The sequence below is a fragment of the Strix uralensis genome, chromosome 2 (assembly GCF_047716275.1).
Source record: "Strix uralensis isolate ZFMK-TIS-50842 chromosome 2, bStrUra1, whole genome shotgun sequence".
Lineage (NCBI taxonomy): Eukaryota > Metazoa > Chordata > Aves > Strigiformes > Strigidae > Strix > Strix uralensis.
Window position 1 is genome coordinate 116,444,771 of NC_133973.1, and position 18,021 is coordinate 116,462,791.

Consider the following 18,021-nt stretch of genomic DNA (forward strand, 5'->3'; position numbering starts at 1 on the left):
TAGGAGCCAAAGGGACTGTTGAAGAGAAGGGGAACAAAGGAGATAAAGGAGAAAGAGGACGACCTGGGAAACTGGGACCAAAAGGAATTATAGGGTCAGTGGGTTACAAAGGTCAGAAGGGAGAGCTGGGACTTCAAGGACAAAAGGGGTTAAAAGGAGACATTGGGCCCATAGGTCCAAGAGGGACAAAGGGTGAAACTGGCCACCCTGGAAGAGTTGGTTTCCCAGGGCCAATTGGCCTGACTGGTAATCCAGGTCCTAAAGGTAATACCGGAGATCTGGGGCCACAGGGTAATCCAGGAGTTCAGGGGGAAAGAGGCTTGAAAGGAGACAGAGGAGATAAGGGGAATGTAGGTGCCCCAGCAGTCCTGCCAAGGAGTGCTTTTAGTGTCGGCCTTACAATTGCCACCAAATTTCCTCCCCCGAATCACCCAATCAAGTTTGACAAGGTGCTGTATAATAGTCTAAATGACTACAATGCAGTTACTGGCAAATTCACCTGTAAATACCCTGGTGTTTACTATTTCACCTACCACATCACAGTCTACTCAAGGAACGTCCGAGTAGCTCTAGTTAAAAATGGCATCAAGATGCTGCACACAGTGGACAGGTATCAGAGTGGAGAAGACCAGGCCTCTGGAGCTGCCATCCTGGAGCTACAGGGAGGAGATGAGGTGTGGCTGCAGGCTCATCAAGGAGAGACTTTCAATGGGCTGTTTGCAGATGCTGATGATGATACCACCTTCTCGGGGTTCCTCCTGTTCAGCACCTCTGACCTGCTGGAGCCGCTGCCATCTCCTGCCACATAACTCCATGTTATCCACGAATGCTGTATGTCTGTGTCCTTCAGCCCTCCCTAATAAAGTTGTTATCTCCTGGCCAATTTCTGCTGGAATCAACAGAAACCAGAAATCATCCAGGGAGGTACACTGAGGGCTGAAAGGGAAGATGTAGGACTGCAGGGCAGGTTGGGACCAACTAGGCATCTCCCTAGAAGTTGAGTAAATTGGTTTTTTTACTGAAGTCATCACAGTGGGAAGATGTAGGAAACCAGACCTCATTATGCACAAAACTGCTCACTGCACAACTTACTGTGCTGCAGTTTTCATGACCAGCTGCTAAAACAGAGCTCAAGGCTTCAGAATCAAGTTCAGAAGAGTTTGAATTAAATGCCTTCTTGTCCCACTCACAAGGTACTAGGTGTTTCTTTATTAAACTGTCCTGATCTACTGCTGTCAGCTTTGTTTTTTAAAACTCAAAATAAAAAAACCTCTTAATGTGCATAAACCGTTTTTATGGCTGCAATTGCAGGACAGTTGGTTTCAGGAATAGCTTCTGCACAAGAAGAGGACAGCTCTTAGAAAACTACACATTACTGGTTTGGTGACTTACTGTAGTTATACAGAGGTGCATACACCAGTTCTGAAGGGCAAGTGTTTTAAAATAAAGTCGGATGAAATAGAAGATAAAATTTCAAGTTCTGGAATTATGACATATGGGTCCCTGCCACCTTGTATAAACATTAAGCAGCAGTTACTTCCAAGCCAGTTTATATCTAGGTGGCATGTGTAGATGGGCTTGAAACTTCATTAGTTTGCATCCAACCATTTCAAAATCATTTTTAAACTTGGAATTAGTGTAGTTTGATACCTCCACACTTGTGCTCTGTGGCACAAGTGAGTTTTGTTGCAGTTGGGTGAATCTGACAGCTTTTAAATATGGTTCTTTGCTCTCTGTGTAGCCAAAGATCTGAAATAAGAGTGAAATGGAGTGATAGGCAGAAGTGCGATGTAGATTATCTGATGTGGGCAGGTATTCAATGCAGGTGCAAAAATACAGCATAATGCTGCTGTACTTCAGAATTAGCTGGTGTAAAATTTTCACAAGTGAAAGATAATTTTTAATCAACACTGAAGCAGACATACTGGAGAACTGATTGAGAGATATTTCCTGTGCCATAAAACTTCGATTTCTGTTATTTTTCTCATTTTTTTTTTTCTTTTTTCTCCTCTCCCCCTAAAACTCAAAAAAATATAACAAAAAATGCTGGCAAGCCTCATTCCCTCCCCTTAAGAGAATAAAGCAGAGATGCTGACATGGGTCAGCATCATGAAATTCAGCACAAACGTCATGTAGAAGCATGAGGCCCGGCTCCCCATCGCCCCCAACGCTGCCGGGGCGGGGTGGGGGGAAGGAAACGTGGCCCCGAGTATGGATCACAGACCCAAAATGAACACGGTGAGGTGGGTTTCTTCAGGAAAAACGTCTGCAGTTCTCATGTCAGCTGAATTACAGCGAGGGAGATTCTAGGCCACCAAGACAGAGGAAAGGGTTATGTGAATTTGTCAGTAAAAGGAGATTTTTTCCTCGTAAGCCACAGGCCATAAATTTGTGTCATAGAAGCATCTAGACTAAAAAATGCACTTTAAAGTGGACTTAGGTTTAACCGGAAAACATGTAGGAGAAATTTCAGTCAGCAGAGGCCACTCCTCTCACCGCGGCCCGCGCCCGCCAGGCCCCCGCAGGCAGCGGCAAAGCCCGGCCCGGCCCGCCGGGCCCTCCCCTTCCCTGTAGCGCCGGGCCGGGCCACGGCCGCTCGCAGAGGCCGCCTCCGCCCCGGGACGGCCGGGGCGGGAACGAGGGAGGCGGGCGGGCGGGCTGAGGGCAGGCGGGGGGCAAGGAGCTCCGCCTCCCGCCGCGTTGTGCCCGCCGGCGCTCCGCCTCCGCCTCCTCTCCTGGCCCGGACGCGCGGAGGTCGCGGCCGAGCCCGGGGCTGGGAGCGCTGGGGCCTGTTGCCGGGGCCCGCTGCGCCATGCTGGCCGGCTGCCGGCGGGCGCTGCCAGCGGCGCTGGGCCGGGCGCTGCGGGGCCGGGCGGCGGGGCCGGGCCGCCGGGCCGTCAGCACCAGCTGGTGCCCGGTGGGCGCCGCCTTCGACGCGAAGCAGCAGCAGCAGCAGCTGCGCGGCAGCGCGGCGGGCAGGGAGACGGTGAGCGGCGGGAGGGGAAGGGCCTGCGGCGGGCAGGAGGCGGCCCTGGCTGCCGGCAGCCTTGCGTTTGGCTTCTCTTGTGTGTAATTTTTTATTTTAAAACTTTTAAATCGCGGTGGCAGGGACAGCCGAACGGTTACCGGAGGGTTAGGCGGTGATGTGTTTGTAAGGGTTTGTTTTGGTTGTAATGAACCAAAGCGTTATGCCTTCTGGACACACAAGAGTTTGAAAATCAAGGCCTTGTTTATTGAAACATTTGCTTAGAGCCTCAATAGAGACCATACGTATATATATGCATTACTCCTTCCTCTCCTAGCTCTTACCTGGCAGTGTCTTTTTTAATCCATCAGCGTCATGCCAGTGCACGTTGGCTGTGCCTCACAATCAGTTAGACTGCTGACATCCTCTTGCATGGATATTGTTCTTGGCGTTTGGTTGCTTGTGGCAAAAAAGCATTTCTTTGCTGGGTTGGTGACACTCGGGCTTTTTCATTTAGTTGTTTTTAGGATGAGTCAGGTATGTTTGTTAATGAGAGTCCTGGGAATCAAAGCAAGTTCCTGGACAGCATAAGATGTGTACTTTCAATGGCACAGTGCATGCACAATACTTACAACTGTAAGTCCAGGTGTTAGTCTGCTGACTCAGCTATTCCAGCCACGGTGCTCAGGCTGGTGAAGCTGTTGGGGGTTCAGTGAGGGCAAATCTGACCTCTGTTTATAATCCAGCATTTGTTTGGGAAACACTGCTTCTGGCTCTTCTGCCTCTGCAAGCACACTGGTGTAAATCTTGCTCCAGGAAATAATCCAGTTAAATATTGTGCATTTGCCTGGTCTAGGGAACGAGTTCTGGGTTTGCTTGGCCAGTGGAGACGATGTAGAGTTCCTTGGGAACAGAGATGCGTATTTCAGGCTTGCAAAGAGGCTGTGACAGGTAGGGTGTAAATGCTGAGGCCAAGCAAAGAGAATAATGCTGCAGTTTGCAACCACACAGTTAAAGAACACAGAGACCTACACCAGGCTTCATTTTTAAAATATTTTTTTAATTTTTATGTCAAGCTTGGTGTCATATGGAAGAGGAGCTCCGTGGCTAATTGATCTATAAGAGAAGATACCTCCTGTTCACAGAGGACTACATGCAGAGGAGGAGCTCACTTGGGAGGGTGAATAGTGATGCAGGGCAGCAGGAAGGCCAGGAGCTTTCTGGGACATTGCAGGACACTGCCTCAGCTGGCTAAGGACCTGAGTGAAGGGGCAGTCTTGAGTCCCTTGTACAGCAAGCATTAGGAAAGGGTTGTGTGGTACATGTATGTTTATGTTTGTGGGCCTGTGTTTATATACACTTGTAAATATATAAAAATGTCTTTTTCAATGTTCATTTCAGTCCAGTTCCTGTTTCCAAATAATAAATTAAAACATGGGAAGTGTGAGAAAACAGTTTCTGTCTTAGGGTGGCCAGCTTATAGTAAGAGCACTAAAAAAAAAAAAAAGGCAGTTTTCACAACAGTGACAGAAAGACAATAGGAAATAGCAACTCGGAATGTCCCATATAATTACTTTAGGGGATGTTTTTGTTTCAGAATATATACTTTTATAGATGATCTGTCAATCTGCAGCTTTTTATTTGAGTAAATAACTTGGAAGCTTCATGCAAACCTCCAACTGACTGCTATAACAAAGAGTTTGCAGAAGGTGCATTGTAAAGTGTCTGGCCTGCAGATTTTCAAATCCAACTTGTGATTTTTAGATCCTGAGGTTAAATTTGGGAAGGGATAGATGTTGTGTGAAATCATGTACCTTGTACTGACAGTTAGGAGGTAAGGAGATGCTCATGTTGCAGTTAGGCAGTTGCAGAGGGAGTGTATTGCTTGCCAGAGATGCTGTTTTATCTTAAATGAAATGTTTTTACTGTTGTAGGTCTGTATTGTGGAACTTCTCTAGCAGGTAGTGATAGCAATTTTGTTTGATCTGCAGTAGAACCTTCTTAATTCTCTTCCACAAATGCAGAACATAAGTGCTGTCTGTGTCTACCCTGCCCAAGTCAGTATGTTTACCCTGCTCTGTTGGACAGGGTCAGGCTTGGTAAGAACTTCAGGAATAAATCTGTTCATACCATAAAATTTTTGAGTTGTTGCTGATCATTCCTTTGAGATCTGGTTCCAGTATTTGGGGCTTATTTAATGAGCCTGAGACAACTGTCCTATTGTCTGCAATCTGTTCATATCTAGAGCTGCTGGCCAACTTATCCACTGTTTTGACAGTCCTGCTTAGTCCTGACATTCCTTGATAAGTCTCTTTTGCTTCAGAGGGATGATTTTCCCTCATTTCAGAATGTAAATGGACTTCCTATGATTTATCTGGTGCCCATGCTTTGGCAGCAAGATAAAAAATGCTTTCAGAAAAGGATGGTATAGGAGGTATGGGGTGGGAGAGGAGAGTTTGTGAGGATTTGATACTGAACTCTTAAGGTTTGCTGAGAACAGTCCTGGCCTAGAGAACCTCAGTGAGGTTTTGCTCTGAGAAATAAAAATGTTATCGTGTGATGTGTCTTTGATTTTGTGACTATTATATCTGCAAATACATTCATGTGGGAATGTTTTAGTGAAGTGTCACAATGTGCTAGCTAGGGTCATTTTGGTAAAATTTCGTGGTGATAATTCCATTCTGAAACAAAGGGACAGAAGTCGAGAAGGGTAATCATGATGTGTTTTCACTGTTTGTGCACTGCAGGGTCTGTTTGGTGTTCCAGAGCTGAACTGTCCAGAAGGATTTCAGGAAGCACAGGACAAAGCATTGCAAGAATCGGAACAGCTAGTCCAGAAGGCATGTTCAACACCACCTGGGCCAGAGACCGTAATGATCTTTGATCAGCTTTCAGATGGCTTGTGCAGAGTAGCTGACTTGGTAAGTTACTTTTTTTATTATTACTTGAAGTAATTTCTTTTAAACTGACTGACTTGATAAGCTTGCACCATGTTTTTCCTTTTTATGGTTTTCTACACTGCAGTAAACAGCAGATCAGCTCTGTGAAATTTTGTGTTGACAGAAAATTAAATTGATTGAAAATTAATTACAAAGGCTTTTACCAAATTATAGGTAACTACAAATCCTGTCAAAGTGTCCAGTTAATTTTGACAGGTGTAAAAATAGTATAAAGGCCACAACAAGAAAAATAACAGTGAAATTAGAATTGTATTCCTGATGTAATATTAATACATAAGCTTTCCAGTGTCACATTATGGAAAACAGGGGATTGGTCTCAAAGTTAAAGCAGGGGTTGCAATACACATGTTTTTAAGTTACAAAAGTTTATAGATGAAGGTCCATAAAGAATTGCATATTAAATGCAGCAGCTGAAGGTAAACAGTATTGCCTTTTATTAACACAAGAAAAAATGCAGGTATTTCCTAGATTGCAGTTTCTGTGGTCCACGGAATTAGAGTACTTGGTCTGATATTCTGTAACACAAAATATTAAGTTTAATGGAGAACTTTATATTGTGCACTGGAAACTGTTTGCCCGAAGTACATCTTTTATCAAAGCATCACTCTTGGTTTGAAGGAAGCAGACCCAACCTTTATACCGATATCGGTTCTTAATAAATAGGTCACTGAATATTTTGACTTTGGTTTTCACATTCTAATTTCTCTGTGTGTTTTCAGTTCTCAAATCTTGTTTCTTATTCTTTTCTAGATTCAAGACATTGTTTGTGCCAGGCACTTTTTTTTTCTGAAAATACTTAACATGCCCTGTTGAGTCACTAATTCTCCTTTTGTTTCTTATATTTTATACAGACTATGCCTAATTCCTCTTAATCAATATCTAACTAAAACACTAATGTCAGAATTCAGTAGTCATAGTTTTGTATCAGTTTGCTGAGTTAAAATTGCCTCCTATGTATTATTTTCAGGTTTCTATGTTCAAAGAAAGATGCAGAGCTTGCAGAACTCTGTCTGGAAGCAATTTAATGATTGTTATCTGTTGGCAGGAATTTTGAGATCTGCGATTCAGCACCTATTTTGTCAATATTATACAGGATTTTAAACAGGAATTCTAAGAAGTAAAAATCTTAAGTGTATAACATTAAGTTAATTAAAATAGTTTATTAAAATAGTGTGACCAGCAGAAGTAGTGAGGTGATTGTCCCCCTGTACTCTGCACTGGTGAGGCCACACCTGGAGTATTGTGTCCAGTTTTGGGCACCTCAATACGAGAGAGATATTGAGGTGCTGGAGCGAGTGCAGAGGAGGGCAACGAAGCTGGTGAAGGGCCTGGAGAACAAATCCTATGAGGAGCGATTGAAGGAGCTGGGACTGTTCAGTTTGAGGAAGAGAAGGCTGAGGGGAGATCTCATCACTCTCTGCAACTACCTGAAAGGACATTGCAGAGAGGTTGGTGCTGGTCTCTTCTCACAGGTGATTAGTGACAGAACAAGAGGGAATGGCTTTAAACTCCAACAGGGGAGGTTCAGACTGGACATTAGGAAAAAATTTTTCCCAGAAAGAGTGGTCAGACAGTGGAATAGGCTGCCCAGGGAGGTGGTGGAGTCACCATCCCTGGATGTGTTTAAGGGCCGTTTAGATGAGATGTTGGGGGATATGGTGTAGGGGAGAACTTTGTAGAGTAGGGCTGATGGTTGGACTCGATGATCCCAGGGGTCTTTTCCAACGTGAATGATTCTGTGATTTGTAACATTGCGTTTTCAATCAAATGGCAGTCATGCTGTTGAACAAAGTTAAGCTTGTTTCATGTACTTTCTGTAAAATCATGTTGAATGTCTTCAATGTATTCTTAATTTTTAGTTAAATGTATTCCTAATCTTTAATTCTTTATCATTTCAATGCTAGAACTTCCCTGAAATCATGCTGGCAGTCATGGAAGGACCTAGCTCCCCAGCCCCCTTTTAGTATCCTTCTAGCTTTCTGAACTCCTCTAAGTATTTGGAGACTTACTAAGAATCAGTAAGTCAAATAAAAAGCCCTGTTCTGAATCCGGAATAACTTTGGGGTTTTCTCTTTAAACATATTTCTTCCTACTAGGTAATGATGTCAAAGTATAACTTGATGGTCTATACACAAGTGTGAAAAGGGGTTGAAAACAAACCCTCTATGCACATGTGGTGGTGTGCTTTCTTCTTAACTGTGAATTTTATTTTTAAAAATATTTTATAACATTTAAATACATTGGAGTATCCCTGTGTTGTAAGGACTGCAAGATACACACCATACTAAAAATGTTTTCAAGAAGTATATGAATTAAAGATATTTCTTAGAGACACCTTCACAGTCTGATTTAATAGTTGTCAGCACAGTTTTCCAATAAGCTTTATTTTTTAGAAAAAAAATGCAAATTCTGCAAATAGATTGCACAGAGCTGTAGAAATAAATGTTAATGTAAATGGAACTAGTTGAGTGCAACTTTGTTTATAATTCAAGATTTTTTTATTTGTCTTTTTGCCTCACTCTTTTCTTCTACTATGTCAGGCTGATTTTGTGAAAATTGCCCATCCTGACTTTGCATTCAGAGAGGCTGCTGAAGAAGCTTGCAGGAACATTGGTACTGTGGTAGAGAAGTATGTTTTCTTCTTTTTTTTTTCTTTTCTATTTCCATATGCATCTTTAAAAATTACTGTATGATCATCTATGAAAACAGCAATCAACAAAAAAAATGTGTGAAAGATTCGCACGTGAGAACAAAGTGTCACTGTTGTTGTTAGAGATATTTAAGGATTTAGCGTTGTTACAATATCTCATGAAAGATTATTCTATTATAGTTTCAATTTATGTTCTGAACAGTTTTTAAGTTATCAACTAACGGACTCCATGTCACTGAAACCCATCAAAGATTCAGAGCTACATTTTTTTAGGACTTGTGACAGTTAACTAGCTGCTGTGAAGCATATGTACTAATGCTAATTTGTTTTTAAGATTTAAGCTGTTATATTTCGCAACACTTTCTTGTAGTTTGCTGACCCCTTGAATTTCAGCCAATGAGTGAGATATGTGAAAGAGGAAAGCATAGTCTCCTGTTAAAAGGATTGTTTGAGAATGTGTCTGTCTAGGTCTGTGATACATGCCTGGTCTACCCTGTCGTGCTTTATTTAAAACCCCATTTCATATAACAAGTCCTGAAAGACTTCTGTTTCTGAAGTTTGGGTCTTCTTCAGGTCCTGGGGTTTTTGTTTTGTTTTGGTTTTTGTTAATAATATCTTAAAACCTAAATCCTGAAAGTTACTTCTGTGGCCCTTGAGTAGAGTGAATTGATTTGCTTCTCTTCTGGTCTTGCTACTGAGAAAGTGGAAAGGGATAATCTTTCCAAATACAGTGTCCTTTCAAGTATCTTCCTGTGGCATTCAGAAGTAGCCTTCTTAAGTGAAAGCTTTACCAAGCAGTACTGTGAAGGTGACCCAGAGTCTGCTGCTTCCCTCAGGGTTCCTAATAACAGTGGAGGCAGTGATAAGTTGACCAGATGTCCCACAGTAAGTTGCAGAGGCATTGAAGCCTTTTGTACTTGGAGGAGGACAGCAGTGCGTCAGTTTGTTTAGTAAGCCTTGTGACTAACATGGCTGGCTAAAAAGAGAATTTTAAGATTAAATTCAGCAGAAACTGTTGCTTTGGTCTTGCCAGCGTGTTTGGAAACGTTTCACTTGAAACTGGATTTTTCAAGACTTAGATTGAGCACAGCATATATAACAATATGACTTTAATATCTGAATACCGCTTCAGATTTAAAATTTGTAGAAAGAAGAAAGTATTCACAAATTAACTGGAGAGGTTCATAAACTGTTGTAAATGCTCAAAACTAGCTATTGTTGAATGTTCGCTTTCATGGGCAAATCATATTTCTTGGGAACTACTAACAGTACATATCTGCTTTTAGCCACTCTGACAGGTGCTGGGCTGCTTCTTTAGCACCTTCTGTACAGAGCCTTTTCTGAAGTACAGGCATGATGCAATGTCGTCTTCTGTGTCTGAATTGGGTATTGGTAATTATTAAGTCATTTTACAAATGGGGCTGCAGAGGCTTCCTGCACCTCAGCTGATTTAAGAAGTTAGCGTGCAGGACTGTCAGACTGGGGGCTGCTGCCCACTGCAATTATGCTGATGTATATGCGTGTTTTATTCCCCACTGTGATTCCCACCCAATAATCCAGGTTGACATACGTGCTTGTAGTTATGCCAAAAAACCTGATGGACATAGTATTAACTGGCACAGGGACAGTGATGAGTGTCTGGAAATGTTTTGGGGATAGTAAGATCTTAGTCTATTTCAGCGGCAGCCGGCAGCACATTTATTTGATGGCAGACTTGAGCACAGATTTTCCTTTAATGGAGTCCTTTCAAAATAAGGATTAGAAAACAATTTTCCTACCTGTATCCTCTCCCCGTGATTATCTTTGTGCATAAAAAATAAGCTGTCAGTCTTAGACTTGCTTGTATTTGCCACAAAATGCCATCCAGAAGTATTTTCCTATTGGATACACAAGACCTGTTTCCATGCCAGTTTGTCTGCACATCTTTTGTATACAGATTTTTTAGTTTTTAAGTGTGGTTGTGAAACAAAGTATTTTGAAAATACAGTCCTTGGGTTTTAATGTTGCTCCATTGAGTACTAAGCTCTGCCTTTGAGTAATACCAAGAGACCGAAATATTAGTGTTTGTTGCTAATGCGGGATTCTTTTACTCTGTATCTTTCCAGATTAAATACAGATGTTGAACTGTGTCAGAGTTTGAGACGTCTGCTAGCTGATGAAATTGTTATGCGTTCCCTAGATCCAGAAACCAGGTACTTATTAATGCTTTTAGATTTAGATTTTTAGATAGTGTATATCATTCCTTATTGTGCTTATGTTTTGTGTTTTGTTAAATAATACAACTGGAAAACATACCACATCTATGTTACTAATTTATTAGTCACTACTAAGTTACCTCCACAGGAGTTAGGAAGTTTGTAGTTGTGTAGTGTTGGAGGATGTCTCTGTGACTGTAGAGCACAAGATATATTTAAGCTGAATAATTGAGATCTGCAAAAACAAAAAAATGAGAATGTAAGCTTTTCTTCAGTAATACCATTTTGATTAAAATGAGGTGCTGTACTGTGGTGTATATATCAGTGTTTTTAGCAATAAAAGTAGGGAACAAACTATAATGATTTCAGTTTATAGAAATCTATATCTTTCAAAATCAGATTATCAGTATATTTATCTAAACCTTTATCATTGCTGTAAAATGTTTTATTAGCTGCTTATTCAGATACAGTTTTGAATTATTTGTTTGCTGACATAGTTAGACAAGTTTAATGGTTGAGTAAGTTACTTCCATCTTTCTTCTTTCCCCACAATCAAGGATGTTAGATTTGAAGAGGTCTTTTTCTGATCTGTTAATATAAATGAAGTGTCAAAATGGTAATTTCCACAAATTGTTTAAACATCTAGACTTATGTAGTAGAATTATTTTGAAGGATATTTTCAATGCAGATGACTAAAATAACTACAAAGAAAAAATCCTGTTCCACTGAGCAAACTGTTAAGGACCTAAACCACAGGAAGTCTGTGTCCATAATAACAATACTCGTATAACTGTGTTGTTATTCTGTGTAAAAGACTTGAAATCTAAATAACTACTAAGGGGAAAATCTGTTAAGAAATTATGCTTACTATCAAATGAGGCTGTTTTAACGGGGATTTACTGTATTTTTAGGCGAGTGGCAGAACTTTTTATGTTTGATTTTGAGATCAGTGGCATTCATTTGGATGAAGAAAAGGTAATTTTTGGCTACAATATATAAACAGAAATTTGCCTGACTACCAAAGACCAGATAATGAAACATGTGGAACATGAATCACGTGATTCTGGGCCAGTTTGTCCTCCAAGATTCCCATTGTCCCCTGTGGAATTTTGTCTTCTGAGAAGTGATTAATCTTGTCTATTATAAGTCACTTCTAAAGTGTGTTTTTTAATGTTGTTGTAGATGTTAGTTGGCTGTTCTTCCCAGTTTGGCCCTCATCATTCCTTTGTCTGTTCTGAGGAGTTACAAGCAAGACCTGGGATCCTGCTTTCTTTGATTGGTGTCTGCATCAGATATTTAAAATAGCTGCTTAGCTGTCTGAACAACCTATTTACAGAGGGGGAAAAGCAGCACCCTCTGCACTGTGATGACACGTTAATCAAGTAGAGCGTTCTAGAAGGGATCAGTTGTGTGTCCAGGCTTTCTTTTGGTGCTCACATAACCAGAAGTTGTAAGTCTTGTTCAAAATTGAATGTCTGGGCATGGTCTGATTACCTCTGTTGGAGATTTTACATGCTTTTGCAGTAGTTAGTGTTGGATTTGCCAAATCCATCAGCTTTCACCATGCTTTGTGGTATGGATGCTCTGTTGGGTGTCTGTTCATAGCTCATGTCCCTGTATAAAGTTAATACCTTCTTTATCTGAGTCATCCCCTCCACCTCAAAAGACCTGTACAAAGGCTCTTTTATGAAGTTGCTTGGAAGATCATGGTTGTGATGGTGGTTTGTGACCTGGAAAATGCTTCTATAATATATTTTTACAATTACTTTGTATAAAGAACAGCTCTGAAACTTGGACTCAGGATTTTATTTTTGACTATTGGCTCTACGCTGCTTCATCCCCTTTCAGTTCCAATTTTACTTGTCCCTTATTTTTGCACATTTTCCTCTTCCTCCCCTGCCTGTTCCACTTTTCTTCTATTGCTTGCTGCTCTGGGTTTCTTTTCAATTCTCATTTCAGACTTTAGAAATCCTTCACTGTTGTAAGTTGAAATTTACTTCTGCTATAAAGAATTTCTGTTTTTAAAAATAAAACTCAAAAGATGTATTTTAGAGTAAGGGTGGAATGGGAGGACAGAGATTGACAGGTTCTGTCATTCTTTGGACTTTACAAGTATGTTGTATGCACACCCTCAGGCTTTTCTTTTGAGCTGTGAACCCACCCACGGACAATAGAGAGCATACTCTACTAACATGAGCAAGTTCACTGAAGCAAATCTTACAGTAAGATTAAATGTGTGAAATACTGTAATGATGGTGATAAAACCCTAAATCATAAACTCCTCAGGGAAAGGTTGAAATACCATAAGTGCCTTACATTCTCCAGAAAATAGTGCAATACAAACAGTAACAAGCAAACTGTAATTCTTATCTATTTCAGGATGCTAGTAGGATTTATCTGTCTCAGTGACGCTTCTTTTTTTCTCCTCTGTTTTACATAGCAATCATATTAGGCATAGTTTTATAACGGCTTTCGAAGCAGGTAGAAACGCTTATGTAAATTCTACTTAAACACCACTGCATATTTTCTTACTGCAGAAACATAGGCATTTTCTTTCAAATTTCAATCCTTTATGAAATAATAGATCTGTACTTGTTGACTTCAGCCCTACATTAGGATTTTGTTGATGCTCTATGTCTAATCTTAAATGTTGTATTTTCTGCTTCATTTCTGGAAAAGTCCTTTAAGGTTTTAGAAACTTTGAGTTCTTCTTATACAGTGTCTGAAGATACTATGTATTTTGTACTTTATTTTTCTTACAGCGTAAAAAGGCAGTCAACCTCAACGTCAGAATATTGGATTTATGTAATGAATTTCTGACAGGAACTCACCTTCCCAACAAGATTGACAAACATGTTTTGCCAGAGCATATTCGGTATAATTTTACAGCTGAAGGCAATTACTTACAAGTTGCTGGTCTGCACGCTGATTGTCCCGATGATCTGGTGCGTATTCCCTGAGTTTGCTTTGGCATACACTATAACAAAAGTGCATATCAGTTATTTTACTTGTTATTGAGGCAGATGCATATGGTTTATGATTATGATGTTATGACTAACAAGGAAGAACTGTTTTAGAACATAATAATTGGTGGCAGCTAGTGGCTATGAAATAATGGTGAAGATCCTGAATGGGTTGAGGAAGAAGAGGGGCAGAATGTAGACCCTGGATTTCTGGCAAGCAGACTTGAGCTTATTCAGTAAACCGGGAGGTGGGATCCCATGGGATGCAGCTCTAAAGGGTAAAGGAGCTCAAGAAAGCCGTCAGTTCTTTAAAGGAAGCATCCTTCAAGCACATGAGGATACTAAGATACTCAGTATCAGTGCATCCCGATCCTTAGAAGGCCAAGCGGATGTATCAGGAGCCAGGCCTGGCAAGCAAGGAACTCATGACAAAGCTTCATTTCCAAAAGGTAGCAGACTTGAGGTGGAAGCAAGTACAGGATACAAGGGAGGAGTTTAGAAATAATTGCCTGTATGTGTGAGGATGATGTCAGGAAGACCGGAGCTCAACTGCAGTTGAGATTTGCAAGGTGCATCAAAGGCAACAAGAAGAGCAAATACTGCTGCATTAGTACTAAAAGGCTGCACAAGGAAAAGGTGGGCTCAGTGCTGAGTAAATTGGGTGATTTAGTGGCAGCAGTCATGGATAAGGCTGAGATGCTGAACGCTTTTTTTTTTGCTTCAGTGTTCACCAGTGACTTCTGGGCCACTGTGCTTAGTGAAGGGGTTCAAAGAGACAAACAACCAGCAGTAGATGAGGATCCAGTTTGGGATTACTTCAGAGAACTCAACCTGTACAAGTTGTTGGGACCAGATGGACTGCATCCAAGGGTCTGGGGAGACCTGGCTATTGTCCCTGAAAGGCTTGCCATCTTTGGTAGGCTGTGAAGATCAGGGAAGAACCCCAATGACTGGTGGAAATAATATGTTCCATGCACCTTCAGAAAGGCCCAAAACCCACAAATTGGGAAACTACAAGCAATTTAGCTTTACTTTGATCCCTATGAAGGTTATGGAGCAACACAAGTTAGGCGATTACAGTCTGGATTGATGGACAACCAGATGGGTAAAAAACCTCATTTCATGATCAGACTTAGTAGTGATTGAAGTGTTGTACTCTACTGGAAGGCTGGTAATGGAATAGTGTTGTAGGGATCTGTCCTGGAACGTTTTCTGTTTGACATCTTTATCAATGACCTAGAGGAAGTGACAGTGTCCTTGCCTATTAGATTTGCAGGTGATAGCAAATCGGAAGGAACAGTGATACACTGAAGGACAGGACTGACATTGAGTGGCCTAGAAGCTGAGGGAGTGGTCCAGTGGGAACCTTATGTAATTGAAGAAGGACAAATGCGAAGTCCTGCATCTGGAAAGGGAGAATTCCTGGCAATAGTACAGGCTGGGACTGCCTGGCTGGGTCTGATCTGTTGAAAAGGCCCAGAGAGTTGTTGAGCAACAAGCTGAGCATGAGCCAGCAGTGACCCTGGCAGAAAAGAAGACCAACAGCATCCTGCACTGCATGAACAGGGCCACAGCTAGAGACTGAGGGAAGAAATTATAGCTCTTTACTTGTCACTCTTCAGGAGTGACTTCAGCAGAGGCCACCAAGATGGCCAGGAACTGGAGTGCTTGTGTTGTGAGGAGAGACTGAGGGATCTGGGCTTTTTCACCCTGTAGCAGAAGTGGCTTTGGGGCGACCCTGACAGCAGCCTGCCAGTATCTACAAGGGTATCATGGAGAAGATAGAGCCAGTCTTTTCAGAGTGGTGCGTGACAGGACAAGTGGCAACAGGCACAAGTTGAAGTAAGAAATGCCAGTTGGAGAAGTTTTTCCTGATGATGACACTCAAGAGGTGAGAGGTTGGTCATGCTATCTCTCCCATCTGTGCAGGGTTTCAATGCCTGGCTGGAAAAAGCTTTGTGCAACTTGATCTTAGCTCATAGCTGACCCTCTTTGTGCAGGAGGTTGGATTAGAGACCTCCTGAGGTCTCATCTAACCTGAATTATCCTGAATAATACTATTTTAATTATTGCTAGTGATGCTTTTCTAAAAATTCCTTTAGAGTTTGTTTATAAATTGAAAATTAACTTAGACTCTTTGAAATGTGACAGTGGTTCCTTAGTCTTTTAGATATGACTGCAGGATCAGCAGTGTATTACAAGTGTTCTGTTTTCACTTTCTATATAGTTAAATAATCGAGGTGACTTTGAAATCTTGTTTGTCATGAAAAAGAGAAAAGCTTATTGTGGTAGAACCCAAGCTGTAATATTTATTTTCTGTAAGAAATTAAAAATGAATTAAATTATGACACTGATAGAATGTAAATAAAGGAATAATACTGCATGTCATCTATAAACTCTTGTCCTGAAAATAGTGTGATCTGTAGAATTGCTACTGAAGCTATGAGTAATGTATCAATTAAAGAATGCAGTTCTCGGAGTCAGATCTTTGGAGAGGCTCATTGGAAATCATCTAATTTAGGTTGGAAGGGACCTCTGGAGCTTGTCGGTTTGAGTCTGATCCTGTTCAGAGCAGGATCAAGTAGATCAGGTTTCTCAGTAACATGTCCAGTTGAGTTTTGAACACTTTCCAAGGATGGAGATTCCTGAACAGCCTGTTTGACCACCCTCACTGTTTTTTTTTTTTTTCTTGATATCAAATTGGAATTTTCATCTTCTAGCTTGCGTCCATTACGTTTCCTCCTCTTGCTCTGCACCTCCAAGAACAGTCTGGCTGCGTGTCCTCTATGCCCTACTGCTAAGTTAGGCTGGACAAACCGAGCTCTTTCAGGCTCCGTTCTGTGTTGTGTGCTCCAAACATCTTGTTGACCCTACGCTGGACCCGCTCCAGTATGCCAGTGTCTTTCCTGTCCTGCGGAACCTAAGTCTGGACATTGTACTCCAAATGTAGTCTGGACAGTAACAAGTAGAGGGAGGCAATCATGTCTGTGGACCTGTGTACTCTTTCTAATAGAGCTCAGTATGCTGTTGGCCTTTGCTGCAAAGACACACTGCTGAACCATGTTCAAGGAAAGGGAACAATCTCGCTTATTTTATTTGCTTTTTAAAAAATGAAAGCTTGGTAGAACACAACAGGTGCAAAATGACTTGTGAATTATTATAGTCATATTTTTTATAAACACAGGACCTCCATTCTTGTTGAATATATTATCCAAGAGAGAAGCTTATTTTAAATGAAGAGAAGCATAAGTTGTTGCTGGATTTCTTAAGCCTATTCTATATGTACAAAATAAAGATTATCTTCAGTTGGTTTTTGAAACATAAAAAGCATTTTACTAAATTTTCTGAGGCTTGAGGTGATTTTTTTTTTTTGAGAGTTATGAAAAAACCCAAACAAATCAAAAGTAGGAGAAAGACTGATTGTCTGTGGGCAGATGGGCAGACTAATAGCTTGCTACTTCAAAAGAAATAAGGCTTTTCTCTTCCTCTTTTTTTCTCTCCCCTGACCCTGTCTCTGGTTCTTGTCAGATCCTTCTATAAGATAGCTTAATTGACGTGCAGAGAACAATTTGGCTTTTTTCTGGGTTTATTTTCAGTAGCTTTACTGAGTTAAGACAGCCCGCAGAGTGGTCTGAGAAGCACAAATGTTGGCAGAAGGAGGAAGGCAGTGAGCAGAGAGGGAACCGTTGACAGGAGTAGAGAACAGGACCCTTTCTGGCAGTCTTGATCTGTTATGTTGTCTCATTGCATTTCCTCATTCCATCTTTAATGGGTAAGAGAGCTGTAATTGTCAGGCAGTCATAATTACCATTGTTAAAAGGCTTCAGGCCTTTTCCCAACAATATCAGTGAAATACAGCTGTAATGCCAGATCACTGTAATGCCAGTGTACTGTAGTAATGTGACCTTTTAATTTTTTTTTTTTTTGTATTAGGTGCGAGAAGCTGCTTACAAGATTTTTCTTTACCCAAATGCTGAGCAGTTGAGTCGTTTAGAAGAATTGCTTGCTAGCCGAAACAGTCTGGCACAATTGGTTGGGTATGACACCTTTTCTCACAGGGCTCTTCAGGGAACCATGGCCAGAAATCCAGGTATAAGGCATGTGTGGAAGGACATACTGAGAAATTCAATGCACTGTGTTAGGTATGAGGTTAAAAGTTGTTAGTTTCTTCTGCTGAGTTTGCACATAGTTCTTCCAGTGAAGTATCTTATTGCAGTTACATTTTTGCTGTATGCAGTACTCATGCTTTCTATAAATGGCAGTACTTATTGAGTAGGAGCTAGTATTT

General features: G+C 41.1%; 1 protein-coding gene across 1 annotated transcript in view; it reads left to right on the forward strand.

The window, feature by feature from the left end:
* Positions 1-2,713: 2,713 nt before the first annotated feature.
* The window catches only part of LOC141939713 (mitochondrial intermediate peptidase-like), a 49,807-nt gene continuing 34,499 nt past the window's right edge, over positions 2,714-18,021 (forward strand). Inside the window, exons 1-7 of the mRNA XM_074859977.1 lie at positions 2,714-2,986; positions 5,713-5,886; positions 8,466-8,554; positions 10,681-10,767; positions 11,682-11,745; positions 13,533-13,715; positions 17,667-17,823. Coding sequence (XP_074716078.1) covers positions 2,813-2,986; positions 5,713-5,886; positions 8,466-8,554; positions 10,681-10,767; positions 11,682-11,745; positions 13,533-13,715; positions 17,667-17,823 — 928 coding nt within the window. The 5' untranslated portion in view covers positions 2,714-2,812. The remainder of the gene's footprint in view (positions 2,987-5,712; positions 5,887-8,465; positions 8,555-10,680; positions 10,768-11,681; positions 11,746-13,532; positions 13,716-17,666; positions 17,824-18,021) is intronic.